At 37.9% G+C, this 20,629-nt stretch overlaps 1 protein-coding gene across 3 annotated transcripts in view; it reads right to left on the bottom strand.

The window, feature by feature from the left end:
• The window catches only part of FAF1 (Fas associated factor 1), a 385,064-nt gene that overhangs the window by 147,028 nt on the left and 217,407 nt on the right, over positions 1–20,629 (bottom strand). For all 3 annotated transcript variants that reach the window (XM_031969148.1, XM_031969147.1, XM_031969149.1), the window contains one exon: positions 13,043–13,129. In XM_031969148.1, coding sequence (XP_031825008.1) covers positions 13,043–13,129 — 87 coding nt within the window. The remainder of the gene's footprint in view (positions 1–13,042; positions 13,130–20,629) is intronic.

The following is a 20,629-nucleotide window of genomic DNA, read 5'->3' as shown; positions in this document are numbered from 1 at the left end:
CCCATAGTGAACAACCAGTGGGGTGGCTAATCCCCAATAAGTGATCATAATTTCCTCCATGCATATTCCTGGCGCCCTACTAATCTGCTCAGAACAGGAGCTACAGCTGCATCAAGGGAGAGTGACTGACCTGCCCAGAACCACCAAAGTAGTCAATCAAGTAGCAAAAAGGACTCACTTCAGTTGGCCAGAGAGATTCTCTAGAGAGAATTATGGAAAGGCACTGATAGAGGAAGGGCTCTTTCTAGTGAGATAACAGAGCCATCAAAAGAAGCATCTAGTACTAAGAGAATCATAAATTGCAAACATGCTCTTTTGGTCCACTCCCTCTGACTAACTTTAAAGAATGTAAAAAAGAAAATGGGGGAGTAAGTAAGATGAAAGGATACCAGTAACTCTAACACTATCAGGATTTACATGGCCATGTCTGGAGGCAAGTACCTTCTGAACCCCTAGCATCTGATAAAAAAGTTCTAGTTTGGGGGAGATAGGGAGGGTGTGTGTGTGTGTGTGTGTGTGTGTGTGTGTGTGTACACAGACAGAGAATTTGTCTTGGAGCCAGGCAGACTCTAATTTAATTCCAACTTCAGCTGCACATTGGCATTTAAGCTCTTAGTTTTCTAGGCAGCCTTCTGAAACTATATATGGTGGAGAAGATGTTGGCTGACCCATACAGGGGTGTCCTATATTAGTGAAATCACAGGTGCAGTCCCTAATCATCTCTTTATCTCTATGTCTAGCTCTTGGCTAGAAGGTCACTCAAGCAATTTAAAAGATACCACGTCTTATTTCTCCTGTTGATCTTTTTGGGGGCTTAGAATGGTATCCTGTGAATCTATTTTTCAATGGGGCTTCCAGATGCCCAAGGAATCTAAAGTTTTTTCAGCAGAGGGTCCTAGTTCTTGTCAATTACCATTGTTGATCTCAGCTAGAGCTCTGTTTATTTCATTCAGGAGGGTCTGTTATGGGACCACAGGAAAGAACATCATAAACTATAACAGGATCAGGACTCAGTCTCTTTGTTGAGATGGCCAATGGCAGGAAGTCAGAAGAGAAAAAACAGTCTTAAGACAACTAGATAAAACTATAACGATAGAGTGATGCTCCTTCTAGCTTCTATCTTTCAGTTTCTATTGATATCAAGAGCATATTCCTAGCTGAGCTCCAAATTTCAGTTATTTTAAACTTTCTTCTTTTCTTCAAAGCAATCAGATGATCCCTCTTTGAGTCCTGCAGGTTCTTCCATTGGAACCTTTTTCGTCCTCTTACTTTTAGCATGCAGGCTTTCCTCAGTCTCATTGCCAAATATGTAAGCTAAGGCCATTATCACTTTCTTAATTGGTCTCCTCACCCTGAGGCACTGGAGTTGGAATGGGAAGGCCTGGGTTCCAATGCCAGCTCTATGACTTGCTGCTCAGGTCATCTTGGGCAAGTCATTTAGGTTCCCCTGGGTCTCATGGTTAATGGATGAGGAGAGTGGAGAGAATGTCAACTATTTGGGGTAACTAATCTGGAAGCCTCAAAAGTTCAATTCAAAAAGTCTTATCCAATTTGGACAAGGATATAAGTAGAAAATACAGAGCTGTATTTTATCATTTGGTAGGTCTGAGATAAGATTACTATGAGGGACAACATATTCAAATATGAATTTGAATGATTTTGCTTTCCTGTCATGCACATGAAAATGACCTGTATCATAACTTTTCTGACAATAATTTGGATAGGGGGCCACATGTAGAAAACAATAAAAGAAAAATATTCTCATGTAATGCTGTATCTCAAAATTGGAAAAGTCCATTAATAATGTTCTTTATAATGTACCACCACTTGGTTATCTGTCCTTTACTTGAAGAACTTAAGAAGGGGCCTTGGGAGGTAGTCCATTCTCCCATTTCCCTTTCAGATATTTCTAATTGTTAGGGAGGCTATCAAGTCTCTATCTGCCTCTTTGCAGTTTCTTGCACTTATTCTTAGTCCTGTTTTTTGGCAAGTTTAATCTCTCTTTCATGTGATGATGATGATGATGATAATGATGATGATGATGATGATGATGATGATGATGATAGTAAAAGTAAACTCCAATTAGTGCAAATAATGGAATTTTTACTATTCAAAGTTATAATGATGTAAATGAAATGTACAAGGTAAATATGAAAAAGGTGAACACTTCAGAGGACTTATTTACAGTAATCAGGAATTGGCTAATAATCATAATCCTAGATAACATTTATAAAATGTTTTAAGATTTATAAAGTATTTTGTATCTCATTTGATCATCACAACAACTGGGAGGTAGGTGTTGTTATTATCCCCACTTAACAAGATGGAGAAAGTGAGTTTGTAAAAACCATTTAGCTATACAAGGTTGAATTAAAGGAACTGGAGATGTTTAGTTTAGAGAAAATAAGGTTCAGGAAGAACACAGAAAACTGTCTTCAAGTATTTAAAAACCTGCCATGTTGATAAGGTGCTGAGTCAGGAGTAAGGAATAGGGTGAGTTCAAATCCAGCCTCGGACATTACTATCTGGGTGATCCTGGGCAACTCCTATCACTTCTGTTTGCCTCAGTTTCCTCATCTGTAAAGTGTTATTTTGAGGCTCAGATGAGCTAATATTAGTGAATATGTACAGCAAAAGTGTCTGGCACACAGAAAGTAAATGATGGTGATAATGTTAGGGCAGGTTATATCTTGGAGTAGCCAGGAAATTAGGATAAGGGAAAGGTTTTGGGAATAAGTTATCAAGTATACTTTGGACATGGTGAATTTCAGATGTCTGTGGGACATCCTGTCTGAGATGTCCAATAGGCATTCAAGCAAAGGTAAGGGGAGGGAGAAGAGGTATACAACATGTACAAAGAAAAAAAGATTATAAAAATGCCATTGCAGGCAGGGTGGTGGTGATGGTGGTGATGGTGGGGTGGTACTATTAACAGGAAAGGAGCTAAAAGGAGCTAAGGATTCCAGGGAGCAGAGAGATAGTGCTCCAAGCATAGCCTATGCAAAGAGGCAGAAATAGGTTATGGAATGTCTCAGGGAACATCCCGCAATACGATCTGGATGTGATGAAGACTATGTGAGAACGATCAAAGTGAAATCAGTCTGAAAGGTCCGATGGAACTAGATTGTGACTCATTTTTAATGTCTAACAGAGCAGGCAATGTGCATTTTATCCTGGAGGCAACAGAGGGCACTGAAACAGGGGAGCAACCTGCTCACCAGAGAACAGGGAAGGATTCTGAGGAGGTCTGAGGTACAGAATTGGAGAGAAAATAGAGTGTGGCAGATGGACTTTAGGTTCCCTGTCCAGTTTGAAGTGAAGTCCTCTGCAAAGCACAAAGGGGGGGGGGGGGGGGGGAGAGGAGGGGAATCAAAGAGAAAACAAGTAAATGTGCAGCAGAGAGAGCCTACATGAAAGAAGAAAACATCCTTGTCTCCCATTCATTCTCTGGCAGCATTTTTGCCATGTCTCAGCTACCTCAATTTGGAGGAATCAATCAGGAGGAACTGTGTATTAAAGGTTGGTAAGCTTTCTTCACAATAACCTTGAAAGGCTGGTAGTGATCTATTAACACCCTCATTTTACACACAGGGGAACCAAGGTTCAGAGAGGGGAAGGGATTTATCCAAGGTTATATTCCTCCTTTTCCATCTGACTGCACTCATTTTGGACTTCTCTGATTTCTCACCAGATGTCCACCAGTAGGAAATCTCATCATCATGCAATCTCCAATCAACCATGGAACTCACATGGTTCCTCTGATGGAAGAGTGGAGCCATGAACTTCTCAACCTCTCCAATTGTAAGCTCCTTGAGATCAGGAACTGATCTTCTTTTTCATATTTCTAATTCCAGGACTAGCACAGTGCCCACAATAGATTCTTTTTTTAAAATCATTTTTTATTTTCAAAACATAGATGGATAATTTTTTAACATGAATCCTTGTAAAACCTTGTGTTCCAATTTCCCCACTTCCCCGACACCCTCTCCTAGATGGCAAGTAATCCAATACCATAATAGGTTCTTAACAAATGATTATTGGCTCCTGGCAATCACTGTCATCCAGGTGGTAGCAGATCTAAACCTCCTAGAAAGCTCTGACTATAAAAGATGAAGGGAAGGGGGCAGAAGAGAACAAAATCCAATTCTCCAACTACCAATTTCCTTGGTTTTACAATGAATAAATAAATGATAGATACGCAGAAAACAAATGAATAGACAGAACATTTATTTGGCACTTTGTGTCACTGTGCTAAGCCCCAGGGATACAAATAGGAGTAAAAAGAAAGACAATTTCTACCTGGAAGCAATTTACATTCTTAAGAGGGAAGAAAACATATAAAATGGAACTAAAAAGCAGCGGTAAGAGGGCAAGGTGGAAAAGTCCGGGATCAGGAGCAAAGCTGGGTGAGACTGGCCTGGACACTTCCTCCAGTGGAAGCTGAGATAGGAACTCATCAGTGGGAGAGGGGGTAAGCGTAGGGACAGAGACATTTCCAAGGTGAAAAAAGAGAGCAGAGGGCACAGGCAGAACAGACCATCATCAATCTCTTCTATTAGTATCAAGCTTGTTAGGTTTTTCTGCTCTACTTGGAGTATCACACGTTCTAATGTAGAAATTAACATCCCAAATCCTTTCTTCCAGGCCTATGATTTCATTGGATCCTCACGACGGCCTTGTGAGGAAGACACGGTGAGGATTATTATCCCTAATTGACAAATGAAGAACCTGAGGCTCTGAGAGATGAAATGCCCAGTACAAATGAGGCTAGAAATGCCCGTCCAATTATAAACATAATCCCTCCAAAATTGATATTTAAATGTTCTCAGTGCATGAAATGACACATGCACAATACTGTGGATGACCAGACAGTGAAAAAAGAGGTGGCCCCAACACAAGAGTGTGCTGACAGGACAGCGTACACCCCACCTGGAGGAGGAGACTTGGGGTACCAGCCACTGTGGGCACCAGGGAAGAGCTAGGGCCAGATGGGTCAGGGCATGGCAGGGGAAATGGAGCTCTGCTTTTGAGGGAGCAAGCTTTTGCTCATTTGGAGGCATCCTGGCAGGGATCAACAAGGATACTTTTGAGGGGATTTGAACTAGATGGCCCGAGTTCCCTTTTGCCTGGGAGATCCAGCAGTCCTCTGGGTGTACATATGTCCGGGCTCATTAAACCCGTGCCTGACACATACAATAGGATACATGCTGGGGTTGTAGGGATGGGCTACCCTAGATTCAAACAGAGAAAAGACTGAGCTCTTTGGAGTGAAACTCCCACCAAACACAGGCACTTCTCAAACCTGACTTTTTCCTCTATGTGACTTCACAGTTTTGTGATAATCTAATTTTTACTTGAAAGAAAGCTTTAGGATTCTGAATCAGTTAATCAATTTGTTGTTAATCAGAGCCACAGAATCACAGATCTGGAAAGGATCTCAGAGAATACTTAATTCAGTATATAATTGTATAGAAATACCATCTTCAATAACCTTTAAGGTCCCTTAAGTCCCTTCTTGCTCTAACTCTAAGGTCTTAGTTATCTAGCTTTGGTTTAAATACCTATGATGGACAGCCTAAGCAGTATTTTTAACAACTTTAATTATGAGGAAGTTTTTCCTAACATCTAGCTGAAATGTTCCTCTTTGTAACTGGCTCCTACTGCTCCTGGTTGTACCTTCAAAGCCAAGCAGAACAAGACTCAGCCCTCTTTTACATGATGAAGACAGTTCTCATCTTGAGATTCAGAAAAACTGAATTTAAATCCCATCTTGGACTCTTAGAAACTATGGATATGAACATATCACTTAACTTGTCAGTTCCAATCCTGGGATTTGTAAAGTAGGAGAATTATATTTACAGAATCAGAGAACTCCCCTAGTGTCCTGAGGACCAGTTTCATTGGAAACTCAGGATTACTGGAGAATCCAATTACAGGAAGTCTTTCATCATCCTGCTTGTGGGGCCAAAGTTAACAAGAACGATGCTGAATGAAAGCCTCCTGAGATATAATGAATATGACAGACAGGACTTGATTGAAAATCATGGCTCTTCTGCTAAACAAGACTGTGACCTTGGATAAGTCACTTCCTGATTGTCAGGAAGGGTCTCCCCATTTTCTTGGGGGCTGGACTGGATGATATGCATGGGAAAGATCTCAAAGCCAAAGTTTAAGTCCAGATCTTCTCTTGACCAACTAAAGGTACGATCCCCACCACCTTCCAATTATATGAACCTATGATCAGCTCATCCCCTGCTTTTGCTGACAGATGGTAAAACTGAGGCCCATAGGAAATAGTGGTTTGCCTATCATTGTGAAGGGGTGTGAGAGTCTGAGAAACTCTAAGGCTATTCCTGAGAACCTGACCATGGGAGCGGCACAAACAAAGCTGGCAACAGCAGTAATTCAATACAGATTCCTTGAGTGAGTAAGCTATAGAACTCCATGATGGGAACTACCCCACCCCTACCATTCCTCAATTGTACCTTTAAACCATAATATTGGCAAATCAACATTATCTTGGTTTCTATTTCCCCTCAAGTTATCTCCCTGATTCTGACTCTTTGCTAGATTCCCTGGAACTTTAGCCCTCTTCAACTGGAATCACAATTATCTCCTTAACTCTGACTCTACTAAATTCTCCTAGAATTAGCCCTCAGTCAAGCAGAAGCATAATTTCTTCTTGCTTCTACCCCTTTGCTAAACTCCCTTGGAATAAAGTTTTGCCCCTTAAAATAGACTGAATGTGCAAATTCTTTCACCAAACCCACTGAGGGGGGGGGGGCACTGATTAAGGGGGGGGGCCTAATCTTGTTGGGGTATCTTTCTCCTTAATAATTACACGGGCAAGTGAGTGGCAGAGATGGCTCTGAAGCACAGCAAAGGTCTACGGGCTCCCAGTTCTCTGTTTTGACCACTATCAAGATACTGCCCCCAGGACCTTTTGAGATGCAATAGCTGGTGGAGAAAGGGACACTATACTGAAGTTTGCTGCTAATGAACCTTATTAACAAACATCCTTATCTGGCACAAGGAAGAAATTGTTCAGGTGGTTCCCAAGAAAGTTAAACCTTCTTAGGTATTAAGTTATGGCACATTAATGTGCAAAGAAATTAATTCTATATTTTGCTGGTAACACAGTCAGAACTGTTTACACAGCTGACACATCCCAGCTGCACCCTACGGGAGCAGCCAAGCTGGGAGAATGATTTTGCTTCATAGCAGATGCCTCAACTTTTGCAATTTCAACAGAAAGGACAAAGAGGAATACAGCAACAATGTCAAACATGAACAAGAGAATAATGAGCTTCAAGCAGACAAGGCCCTGCAAAGGAAGGTTTGTATGTCATTTATCTGGCTGAAACATCAATATGAAGCTCTTCAGTCAGGAGCCATTTGGATAAAATCTAAGACGTGCCATTGGCTTCCTGTCAGGCCTTGCACCTGGGCCTAGATGACTCTGGCCCTTTTGGAAAGAGCGCTGGATGTGCACACCCAAGGGCTGGATTCAAATTCCACCTCTGTTCCTAACTATCCAAATGATCCTTCCCCTCTGTGGGGGAGGAGGTCAGTTTTCTCCAGCAGAAAAGGAGGAACTTGTACCCTTCCTCAGTTCTAAATCTAGTGATTCTAAACTATACAGCTCAAATCAGTATTTATTAAGTGTGTCCTATGTGCTGGGGATACCAAACAGAAAACAAGCTGGTCCTTGCTCTAACGTGACTTACATTCTGTTGGGGAAAGGGAGATGAAAAGCCAAAATCGAGAAGAGCAGAAGGTACCTGGCAGGGAGTTAGCAGCGCAGCCAGTGGAGGAGTGGAGCCATGGGTGGTCTGTGGCTCCTGAATGTAGAGGTTCTGGGAGGAACCAGCCAATCAAATCACACACCGCTTGGAGAAGAGATGGAACAGCAGCAACAGGAGGTGCCTTCACTGACCCCCCGCCAAAATCTCTCATGGGGAAGAAGAAACCTGGCTCAGTAGAATGATCCTGGAGTCTGGAGGCAGACTTAGCTAGAGCTCAGGCGGATGAATCAGGGCAGATCTCTTCCCCTCCTTGTGTCTCCCTTTCCTCCTCAGCACAAGGAGAGAGCTGGGCTCAAAGGCCTCCAAGGACTTGGGTCTTATACATTAAAGGAAGAGCTACAACCAAGGGGTAGAAATTGCCGGGAGGCAAATGTGAGCACTCTAAAATGAAGAGTCTATGGAATGAAGATGGGCACTGCAGGGTTATGGATTGTTACAAGACGAAGTAAGTTCTGTCACTGGGGAGAAGAATGATGACCCGAGTATATTCAAGAATAGCTCACCTTTTAAAGAAAGAACTCTTCTAGTCGCTTAACTTCTAAAGTTCAAGTATCCACAAATTATGTTTAGAAAGAGCAACAGGAACAATAGGATGACATTCAATTTAAAGAAACAAGATATGTAGTTGTCTCATCTGTAATATGGGGATACCATCAGCCATCTGGAGGGAGTTTTATTTCTTCCGGTTTTATTGTAATTTCACCTTATTTTTTCATTTCATTTTCTACTCTCTTCTTTTTAGTCACAGCTAAAGATTTATCAATTTTAGTAGTCTTTTTAAATAATTAGCTTTTAGATTCATTATTTCTATAGCTGTTTTTTTCTTTTTCTTTCTTTCTTTCTTTTTTTTTTTTTGGGGGGGGGGGGGGCGGTGTAGGACAGCAAGGTGGTTCCAGGACTGAAGTCAAAAAGAATCATTTTCTTGAATTTAAATCTGGCCTAAGACACTTAGTAGCTGTCCTGGGCAAGTCACTTAACCCTATTTGCTTCAAATTTCTTCTTGGGTAAATGAGCTAGACAAAGAAATGGATTACTCCAGTATCTTTGTCAAGAAAACTCCAAATGAAATCCTAAAAAAATCAGACACAACTGAAAAACTTCTGAACAATAGCTTTTTAACTGCCAAGTTAATTCATTTCTCCTCTAATTTTTAATATCTCCATTTTTGTACATATTTTAGGTTTATTTGTTGGCTTCTGTGTTTTTTTTTTTTAAAGCACATTCAATTCATTAATCTTTTCTTTCTCTATTTTGTTAATGTATATTTGCAGGAATTTGATTTGTCCCCTAAGGATTGCTTTAGATGAATCCCAGAAATTATTTCATCATTATTTTCTTTCATATAATTATCGTTTCTATAATTTGTTTTTTGAGCACTCATTATTTAAGATTTCATTGTTAAGTCTCTATTTGGGTTTGTATCTTTTGTTTGTAGTCTCTGGACTAATGACCATTTTTATAACATTATGGTCTATAAAAGATGTATTTACTAATCTAAGTAATGGTGTTTTTTTTTTTTTTAAACATCCATTTGGAATATCCCTATGCCCTAGTACATGGTCAATTTCTTTAAAATTTTTATTTTCCCCATGTAAAAACCTTTTTTTTTGTTATGCATGTACATTCTTTTTATATATATATATATTTCCATATGTATCATGCTGAAAAAGAAAAATCAGAACAAAAGGGAAAAACCATGAGAAAAAAAATGCAAGGGAAAAAAATTAACATAACATATGCTAATTTATATTCAATTCTTTCTTTAGATGTGGATGGCATTCTTCATCCAAAGTTTATTGGTACTGCCTTGAATTACTGAATTGCTGAGGAACTAAATCTATCAGTGATCATGGCACAATCCTATAACTGTGTACGATGTTTTCCTGGTTCTGCTTACTTCACTCAGCATCAGTTCATGTAAATCTTTCCAGGTCCTTCTAAAAATCAATCTTTTATACAACAATAATATTCCATTACTTTCATATCATAACTTATTACTCCCAATTGATGAGCATCTATTTATTTTCCAATTATTTGCCCCTAAAAAATTTTGCACATGTGGGTCCTTTTCACTCTTTATGATTTCTTTGGGATACAGCATGGTCAGTTTTTGTAAAAATTCCATGTTGTGCTGAGGAAAATGCAAAAATGCGCTTTTGTAATACCAATTTAGAAGACACTATACATCTTTTAGCTTTTGTTTCTCCAGTAATTTGTTCAATTGTATATTTTCTTCTTTGTTTTTTTGTAGTATTTATCTAAAACTGAGATAAAGTCATTGAAGTATGTCACTACTATTATTGTCTATTTATATCTCAGTTAATATTTCCTTTATAAATTTGAATGCAAAGGCATTTGGAGTATTTATGTTTAAAACTGATGTTCATTTATTATCTATGGTTCTTTTCAATATAATGTTGTTTCCTTGTTTTTCCTATTTTTTTAATGTTTATTTTTGCTTTATCTGATACTCTGATTGTAACTCCTATTATTCAGGACCCATTTAATGCATAAGAATATTCCCTACAGCGCCTTAGTTTTACTATGTCTTTGTTTTTTAAATGTTTTTTGTGAGCAACAGATTATAGGATTTTGCTTTCTTATTCAATCTATCATTCTTTTTCATCTCATTGGATCATTATTTTATAATTAATATTAATTATTAATTTATACAATAATATACAATATACAATAATATACATGATGTTATATATAATATAATTAATAATTGTATTTATAATTAATATTTATAAATTATTTAATAATTCATATTTAACGATATTTTTATTATATTTTCCTTTACTTGCCTCTAAAATTGTTTTCCCCCCGAAGATACGATTCTTCCTTCTTTTGCTGTAATTATATGTAAATACTACAGATACTATATCTCCTCATTTATGTTAGCTTAGTTTTTTTTAAGGTAGTCCTATTCTCAACTGGATCATTTCCCTTTATTGCTGAGTTCCCCTCCTCCCATTTGTTACTCGCTTCCCTTTGAACATTTACTTATTTAGTTTCCTTTTCTTTTCAGCTTTTATCTGTTTATTTAATTCTCTTCTCACCCTCCCCATCTCAGTCAAGGAAAATCTACCTTCTCTTTTCCTCTTCAACTAGTCCTGTTTATTTTTAAAATTTCACTTTCTGTACCACTTTCCAGAAAGAACGTCTGTCCCTCATTCTCTTCAGTACTCATCCTTTGTTTCTGTCAATTCTAGATCCTCATTTTCAGGCTCATTGCCCCTTTCCTTATCTAGTGCCTCTCTATTTTCTACATTTCTCATGAAATCAAAATTTCCAAGGTTCCTGCTCTTTCCCTTCCATTTTAAGCACTCTTCCATTCTCTTGTTGAGCCTGTTCCCAGATACTCTTTTCTGGTGTGACTGACTCTAAACATCTATGATTTTAGAGGCTACAAAACCTATATCAAAATATATCCACATTTTATTCTGTTAGAAAAAAGTGACTAGCTATCATATTACTAAATATCACTAAGAAAGAACATAGTCAAAAGTGTCGCTATATTAAAGGGGGAAATTTTTAAAAAGAAAATAAAAAGTATTATTTATTTTTCAAACAGATATGCTAGTTTTGCTTAAGTCATAAGATATGAGAGCCAAACTTACAACATTTCTTGACTACACAAGTCCACTTTCAAACCCTTATTTACTTTTTAAATTAGACTTAATTTTAGATTTTTGGGGGACACATTTCCATTTTGGATTCACAGCTCACTAATGAACTCTTGCAGATAGGGGAACAGTCCAGCATGTCAAAATAAAAATGCCTAATTATGAGCAATCTCTTGGTAGAGCACTGAATGGAAACTTGAGGATGAAGACAAGGCAAACTTATCAGAATATCTAAAGAGAGATTTATCAGAGAACTAGCAAGATGACAGAAAGATTACAGTGATCTAAGATGACAGAACTTAAAATTTTCAGGTTAAATGTGACCCAGTCCAGTCAATCTTTTCCAATTCCATTTAAGTCATTCAAATACTTATACTGTCCCTACAATCAAATACCTATATTGTTCCTACACTGTCCTTAGCGTGGGCTGAGATATCAAGTTTTGAAGAACAGGATTACTACTCTCAAAAAGTTTGTAGTCCAATGTAACAGAAAAGACACTGAGCTTTAAGTCAGAAAAACCAAGTTTGTGATTCAGCTCTGCCATGTTCTAGTCTTAATAACTTGGGTGACTGACTTCAGTTTCCTGAAGGTCATGTTCTCTCTCTCTCTGTGAAACAGGGATCAAGATACTTACACCATATCTATCAATATCATAAAACTATGCTGAGCAAAGCGTTTGGAAACCCTTTAAGAACTCCATGAAACTGAGTTTTTGGACCTTGTTAGGGGTTAGAACACTAACTCTAACTTAGCTAAATGCTTTGCAAACAAGAGATGATTGGTTAATAAATAAATCTCTAGATGTCCTTGTGTTGCTGTATAGCTATGGACACATAATTGAAAGTCCCCACTGTTTATTGTCACACCCCAATGCCTTCGCCATCCTCTGAAGAGGACCAAGTCAAGAAGACTCATCTTTGATCTTTCTTCTTTACTTTGAACATCTCATTTCTAAAGAACGTGACAAGATACTAGATATGGCGACAAATCTCAGCTGGCAATCCCACTTTCATGGGAGCTATTTCACACCAGAGGAATGTGGCTTAAATATAAGATTACCAGTCTGCCTCTATCCTGATTCTTGTTTTGTTGTTCAATCATTTTCAGTTGTGTCCTATTCTTTGCGACCCCATCTGGGGGATCAAGATCTGGGGAGCAAGATATCGGAATGGCCTGACATTTCATTTTCCAGATCATTTTTCAGATGAGGAAACCGAGACAAAAAGTAATGGTTTGCCCAAGGGCCACAGCTATTAAATGTCTAAGGCCAGATCTGGACTAAGGGAAATGAGTCTCCCTGTCTCCAGACCTGGCACTCTATCGACTGACCACCAAGCTGCTTGGATTCTTGTACCCTGGGATAACCTGTAAGGTGCTCGGGGCTACAGTCACCTCCTCTGTGAAATGGAAAGGCCCTGCCTGCTTTTATGGGAGAAGCCCATGAGTGCTTAACACTTTGTATCAGAGGAAGAGCTCTGTGATTTGTACTGTTTCATTCTAGCACAGTTTGACTGACACAAATCCTTCAGTGGAATAACCACATAACTGGCACCAAGCATAAGAAAACAATGAGAAGAGCACAGGCTGAATGATGGTGCTACTTACTGAGTCATCTGTGGCTGAAGGTGGCCAGCCTTCCCATAACTGATGGCGAACAGGGATACTAGTAAGGTCATATACATTCCTTTTTACCTGTTAAAAAAATAAAAATAAAGACATTATTAACATGTTTTCAATAAAGATGAGAAACATTTTCCTACTCATTTCATTTCCACAACATTCTCCTACTAAACTAGCCAGTATAAAGATGAAAACCAGGTTTTATTTTGTCTCTCCCTTGGACACGGACACAAACAATACATATCTAATAAATGCTTGTTGAATTGATGTTTTCATAGAAACTTTCCACTGTCTCACTTATATGAAAACTGAAAGAAAATGAAACACAAACTAGAAAGGAAAAAAAAGCTACATGCAAAGATCAGAGGCACTGAATCTTTGGTCTTGTGGCCTTTTAGAGCTAAAGGGAATCTTGGGGATCACCAAGCCTAGTCCACTCTTCTTATAAATGAATTAAGAGTCTTATCCTCCAGAATCCTAAGATCAAAAGTTGCTTTAACAATGAAAACTGTCCACAAATTCAGTGAGAATTATCATAGGGTGGATTTCAGTGGAATCTGGATAAGCACATGTGGAGAATAGGGCAGAGGGGCTAAGGTGGAAGATGCACTAGATATACTAGACATGCCCTAAGGTTTACTACCTTTTATATCTTGGGATTCAGGAAGCCTTCAATTGTTCTTCTGTGCTATCAAGAACAGTGCTATCAAGTTTTGTTTTATTTTTCTTTCCAGAAATTCTAGGTCTACGTTTAATCAACAGGGTCACAGACTTAAGAGATAGAATGGACCTAAACTGACCAGTCCAACCTTTTCATTTTACAGACTGAGAAGGGAAGCAACTTGGCCAAAGTCACCTAAGATATAAAGCAGAAAATCCAAGATTCGAAGCACACATCCATAGCTAGTTCTTCTTCAATAACTGCCCATGGAGTAGGAGACAGACACCCTGAGATATTTGTAGATAATTTTACAATTATTTGTGGGGTTTTTTTTCTACTTTATAAATAAGATTTTAAAAGCTTGAAGAGGAGCAATTGATTACACAGCCACTCTTTAGAATTTCACCTGGAAGCAAAATTCACTTGGATAATTAAGACAAGTATGTTTTATCCAATAGAGGTTTCAGATTTGGAGGGGGTGGGGGAGGGCAGAGAATCTGTATGAGAATGAAGCAAAACAAGAGAATAGACAGGATCATTATAAAATTTTAACCACCCCAAATTTCAAAAAGCACATTAGCATTTTTCTTACCATTATTCTTATTATAGGATTCTGATCTAGCATTTAAAAAATAAGATAATCATCATTTTATATGAAATAAATAGTTTTATTTTGAAATTCTCTTGAATAGAAAAACAAAATCTTTTGAATATATCTACTATTTTAACTGAAGTCTTCCAAAGCTCACAGTATGCTACTTGTCATGTTATAGACTACAGCTGTCCTACTAGATTGCTTATTCCTTAAGGGCAGCCCATGTTTCACCTAAACTTTGCATTTCCTCCCACCCCTGATATACAAAGTGCTTTGGCACACAGTGGGTGCTTAATAAATATCTGTTCTTGTTACACCTTTGGATACTGAAAGGGGGATACAAGAAAAAGATCAACAGAAGGTGATGGGATGTAGGACTGAGATCTGATCATCTAAAACAGCACTTCTTAAACTTTTTCCACTGGAAATTCCTTTTCACCTAAGAAATTTGTATGTGACCCTGGGCATATAGATATATAAAATATGTGTACAAATCAAACATTTACTGTTAACAAATCATAATTTTGCAACCCCCACATTCAGTTACAAGACAACCACATGGGGCCACAAAGTATAGTTAAGAAGTTGGGATCTAAAAGAATCTTCCCTTTCCTGAGTAGTACCCTTAATTCCACTTCTATTTCCTTCTTGTAAACAACAGGTGAAATTTTAAAAATTACAAAAAATAAAAAATCAAAAGATTTTTCTTTTAAATTTTCAACTTAAATGGAAAAAAAATATTGCCATGTACCCAGCAGAATATAACAGAGGATTCAAAATATAAAATAACAATAAAACATTTCAAGAAAGCTTATATAATAAATACTAAAAATTATGTTCAGAGCTGTCCATCTTATTCTTATTGGTTTTCTTTTGTTTTCTCTGCTGTGTACTTCTTATTCTTTTTTTCCCCTCATCTCCAAGAAAGCACGAATACACAACACACACACACACACACACACACACACCATATAGATACATACATATACACACAGATGTATATAGAGACAGAGATATTCATATCTATAATCATATACACATACACTAGAAGATAATATTTCAACCAATTCTCCTGATGGAAAAACACAAGCTTGACATTAAGCTTCGGCAACAGTAAAAACAAGTGCTCCCTACTTTCTAGAGTTGGAATTCAGTATAGAATGCATTACACAATGAGATTTCAATGAAGAAAACAAAGGACATTCATTCGTGTTTTTAAAACGCAGAAGCCTTAAGTATCATGTTGTCTAATTACAGCATTTTGTATCACATTACTTTTTATTATATGTAAACACATCTAAGTCACCTTTCCAGCAAAACAGGGAAATATGTTTACAGGGGAAAAGTAAGGAACTCAATCTATTTTTTTATCTCTAATATACACCTGTGAAAAGAGAATGGGGAGAGGAGAGCTGGAGGGCTTGGAACAAGGTTTGATCCCCACTGAATTTCAAACAAACAGCTATTCTTCAGAGCTCCATAGCATGGGGCCAGTCTGCCATGTGCTAATATTTAGTTCAGTCACACTGAGGTTAGGAATTGTCATTCGTCAGTATTGACCCTACAGTATCCCAACCATATGTAACTCTGCTAATCTCTTCGAATGTTGACTCTCTGACACTATTTGCCATGCTAAGAGCTTGGAAAGATATTTGAGAAATGCAAGGTCCCACATTTATAACACTGAGGGGGTGGCAAATATGGCAAAGATAAAATCACTTCTTGCTTCAAGAGAAAAACTTCCTTTAATAAATGCAAGAGTGCTTACTGGGTCTCCATAGGACTCGCTTTTGCTTTTTTATTTAGATAGCTATCAATATAATTTGTTTCCTTTGTACTTTGCTGTCTTTTATTTTATACATTTAAAAATATGATGCTGAGGAGCCCCCTAGCTTCACCAAATGAACTGCCCAAGGAGTACAAGGAACAAACAGAATGAAGATGCCTTTCTTTAATGGCACAGAGAAGTATCTTTCATAAGTACCACTGCAAAATCATGTGGGTGACACACATTAGGAAGTACCTACCATCCAAACATTGGCTGGCTGTACATCAGGATAGAGATGAAATGCTACACACACACACACACACACACACTCTAAGGGCTTGGATTCTTCACATTCCATTTTCATTCCAAAACAAAACGATGGGGGCTTTATGAAATGAACAGTAACTCATCTCTAACTGCTCCAAACTCTGTAACATTCCTCTGCTGTCCTCAGCTTTGAAAGGCATTTACACCCTCATTAAGTGTGTTCAGTTGGGACAAAGTGCAATGCCAAACTGATGTGCAGAACAAAATGATCAAAGTTAAAGTGATTTTAGCCAACACACAAGTATTATGGTTGCTTTGTTTCCTGGGAGGACATGGGTTAAGTGAGCTGCCACAGAATCAGCAAGTTCTTCCACACAGAGGGAGAAGTCTTCAGGGAGGGAACTATGTAAAATCTATCAGGTCTCGGTCTGATTATACCCACCACTGCAAGGGCTAAATTTGCAATTGTATTTTGAAATGCATCTGGAAGAGTCTTTTGCTTAACCATGATCTTTGATCAACTATTTTAAGGAAAATGTACTTATTTTTTCCAACAAAATCTACCTTTATCAATTTCATAATCCTATACACAGATTTTTACTAGGATGATAAAGACTCAATTGTTAAAAGACAAAAACTCAAGATCGATGCAGTCAGCACTGAACTGATGGAGACATTACAAACTCCCCTCTTTCTCTTTATTAACTGTTATATTTAATTAACATTTAAAGTTGTAATTCTGCAGGGAAGAGAAAATCCAAAAGGCACACAAAGCAATGGTAAAAATTATTCTGGTCAGGAAAAATTAGCATTCACAGAGAATGCGGGAACACAGCCCAGCTGTGAAGATGATGGGGTGGGCAGATCATGTTCAAGTCATCGTTGAAATTGATCAAGGACTTGGTGCCTCTCCTAGCAGGCTGGGGGTGGTGCCTGCTGGCACGCTTGACTGCCATTGCTGGACAGATTTCATCTTTGTAGATTCACACAAAATTCTCTCTACGCACAAGTGCCACTTCCCAGGGCAATGTTTCCCAAGGCCCTTTTTGTCTTACACGCTTTCTTTGATCAGCACTGGCTTAGGATCATGCTCACCCTCCGTGGTCTTTTCAAATCTGGTCTTGCATTAAACTCTAAATCGACATGGTCTCAGGATACAAGAATCCACAAATGTTTCAATTAGGTCTGAATGTTGTTTAGTAATGACTTGGATAAAATTAATGTTCATTTAAATGTTCGTGTTCTGCTGGAGAATTTATTCCATGTCAAACATGCCAAATGAAAGGACAAGTTTTTAGAGGTGGCTTTGCTGGTAAAATTTAATTTCTTTTCAGTTCTTTTAGTTTAAACAGTTGTGCCATATCTAACAAAATACATAATTAGAGAACTTAAAATAGAACTGAATTTAGTAGGCCCTATTCTAGGGCCAATATTGTTTTTCAATAGAAAAACACTTGCTTCTTGAAATAATCTAACATAAAAATTTTTTAAATTAATCTTGATATCAAACTTCCAATTTCCCTGATGCTCATGGTGTTTTTTGCACTAAAAACAATACTGAGGGAAAGATGGCTTACCTAACTTCTTATATATTATACACATATTATAGATTATATTATCAACTTTTATCAAAAGGAAAATATTAAATCTCCATTTAAGAATGTGATTCTAGAAAGAAAAGTTGACAGCTGAACATTATATATTTTAGTGAAAATTCCTAAAAAATAATTCAGAGAATTTCTCAGGAAATAACTGGATAGATAACATTTTAATTGGATCATAGAATTGGGAGACTTTATAAAGCATTTTCCTCAAAAAAGCTGATGCTCTTTCTATCAAGGCAAAAAAAAAAAAAAATTCTCAAAAGAAGAGCCTTTGTGGTACAGAATGATCACTGCCTGGAAGACTTGGTTTGCCCTTTGCTGTTCCCTAAATAGTTCTGTGACTCTGGGCTCAACTCTTCTCTCTCGGTCTCAGTTTACTCATTTTGCACAAAAAGAAAGGATATAGTCTAAAGCAAACCAAAGGCACTTTTTAGCTCTGACAGATATTAGATATTCCATGATTCCAGAGAAAACAAAAAGAATCCAGGCTGAAAGAAATAAAAGGAAAAGAGAGATGTAAAAAGATTACTGATTCTCTAATTGAATTGTACCTAACGTTAAGAACTAGAATGGCACGGTGTACAGTGTTCTACACAGACTAAGTTTAATTATTTGCAGATTAATTGATAGAGCTAATGAATGGATGAATACTCCTAGCTGATACCTAAGGAATGAACTTGCTGCACAGCAACTAAGACTTTAAAAACCCTCCAGTACACTAATTATGTTCAGGTCTTGGTTTCTAGCTAGTCCCTGTTCCCCAAATTCTCCATGAAAGGCTTGACGAAAGGAACAAAGCCAAGGACTTGAGATTCCGGGTATTTCTCAAACACTTCTCACCTGCCTGGAAGAATCTTTCTTTTTTTTTTTTCTTCCTAAGTGTGCTTAAGGATCTAAGCCATAGTCTCACATACTATGAGCTTCCCCAAATTGCAATTTAAAACTCTCCTAAAAAAAAAGCCCTTTGTAACAAGCAAATTTTAACTATTGAGGATAAGGGAAATACAAAGGTGGCATCTGTAATCAAATATTCAGTTACTTCATGGTAGATGGGTGGACCTATGTGATAGGTGATAAACTTGAATTCAATGTGCCAAGAATTTCTTTTCATTAGCTGCTAGAAAGATTGGGTAATTTTCTTCCCATAAATAAAAGGAAAGGAAGAGAGAAAGAGAAAGGCAACAGGAAAGGAAAAGGGGAAAAGAAGGAAAAGATGTAGATCAATCTTTTCCTGGCAAATAAAGATGTTGTTTCAAGGTAACAGAGCTGGAATGGTTTTTGTTATTGCTATTTGTTGTAGTGTTTAAAGCAAGTGTGACACTGCCAGTGTTCTGCCAATCAAAAACAACTTGCAGGTTAACATTAATAATTAACATTACTATGCTAGTATCGAGGGCAATTTTGAATCCTAGCATGCAAATGTCCAAAGCAGGTTTACATCCTATGGGAGAGTAGCTAGAACAAACATAACATGAAAAGGTGTTCAACAAGTCACAGACCCAAATTATTTTTATTATACTATTATAGGGAAACTGGGCTCACAATTTAGTAGTGCCTGGACTAGAATCAATGTGAAGGAGCCATAATTTGCTCTTGAATCTCAAGGAGGAAAAGAATGGCACAGTGAAGTCTTCTCTTCCAAACATATCCTTCATTTGAGTTTACTATGAACTCTTTTAGCTAGGTCCTATCCTGGTCTTACTGTGACCGTCAAATCCCTCAAAAGAGATATGTACAATTCTACCTCCAATTCTTCCTATTACTCCTGGAATCACAATATAAGCTAGTTCTCATCAGTCAACTGAAGCTGTCCTTTCAAAAGATGCTTCCTAACAGTTAAATCCAAAGACCTCTTCAGTCCTCATTCTCCCTCAGCTGACCAGACTGGCCTATCCTGTCAGACATTCTCTAAATTCTCAAGTTTTGCTCTTCTATGATACTAGTTCTACTGGTCCTTCTTTAATTCTTTCATCTCCTCTTCTTTATTTTCTTCATTGGCTCTTCTTTATTCTGCTGGCCCCTAAATGCGGTAACTTCTCAAGGTCTATCCCTTGGAAGCTCATCTATTTTTTTTTGGTTTCAGAATAACTGTCCCCTAGTCTTAACTATTTTTGAAAGCATCAGTTTCATTCGCTTTGCCAGATGCTAGGGATGAAATACTGAGACAAAGATGAGATAAACACAGACTTGCCTTCAAGGAGCTTATAATCTAACAGTTGAGGGGAAATAAGAATATGACAAGTCCAAGTGAACCAAGTGCCATGGCCAAATCTGAAGAGGGAGAAGTCGCTTTGAGGTAGAGAGAAATTACATTAGATGATCCACTGGAATCTGTCACCTAGATGGTTCCTCAAGACACTCAAAACTAAACTAATCCTATAAGTTAGTTACCATCAGTTACCATTCCCCTAGTCACCCCAGCAGAAACCTCAGAACTATTTGCGCCTTTTGCTCTGTCCCAAGCTCTGGCAGGTTGTAAGCCATCCCAGAAGATCTGGAAGGCAGTTGCAACAACAGACTACAAGCCTGCCATCTGAAGTTAGGAGGAATAGCAGCAAGGCCCCTCACCAGAGATATGAAGGTTCAAACTGCAGGAATTCACTGAACCACCTAAGAAGGCATCACCAGCATTAACCCATTTCTCCCAACGTGATTTATTTACAAAATGTTTTCCTAT

The sequence above is a fragment of the Sarcophilus harrisii genome, chromosome 4, assembly GCF_902635505.1.
Source record: "Sarcophilus harrisii chromosome 4, mSarHar1.11, whole genome shotgun sequence".
Taxonomy (NCBI): Eukaryota; Metazoa; Chordata; class Mammalia; order Dasyuromorphia; family Dasyuridae; genus Sarcophilus; species Sarcophilus harrisii.
The sequence above is the reverse complement of the archived record's forward strand: the minus strand, read 5'-3'. Positions and strand labels throughout refer to the sequence as shown.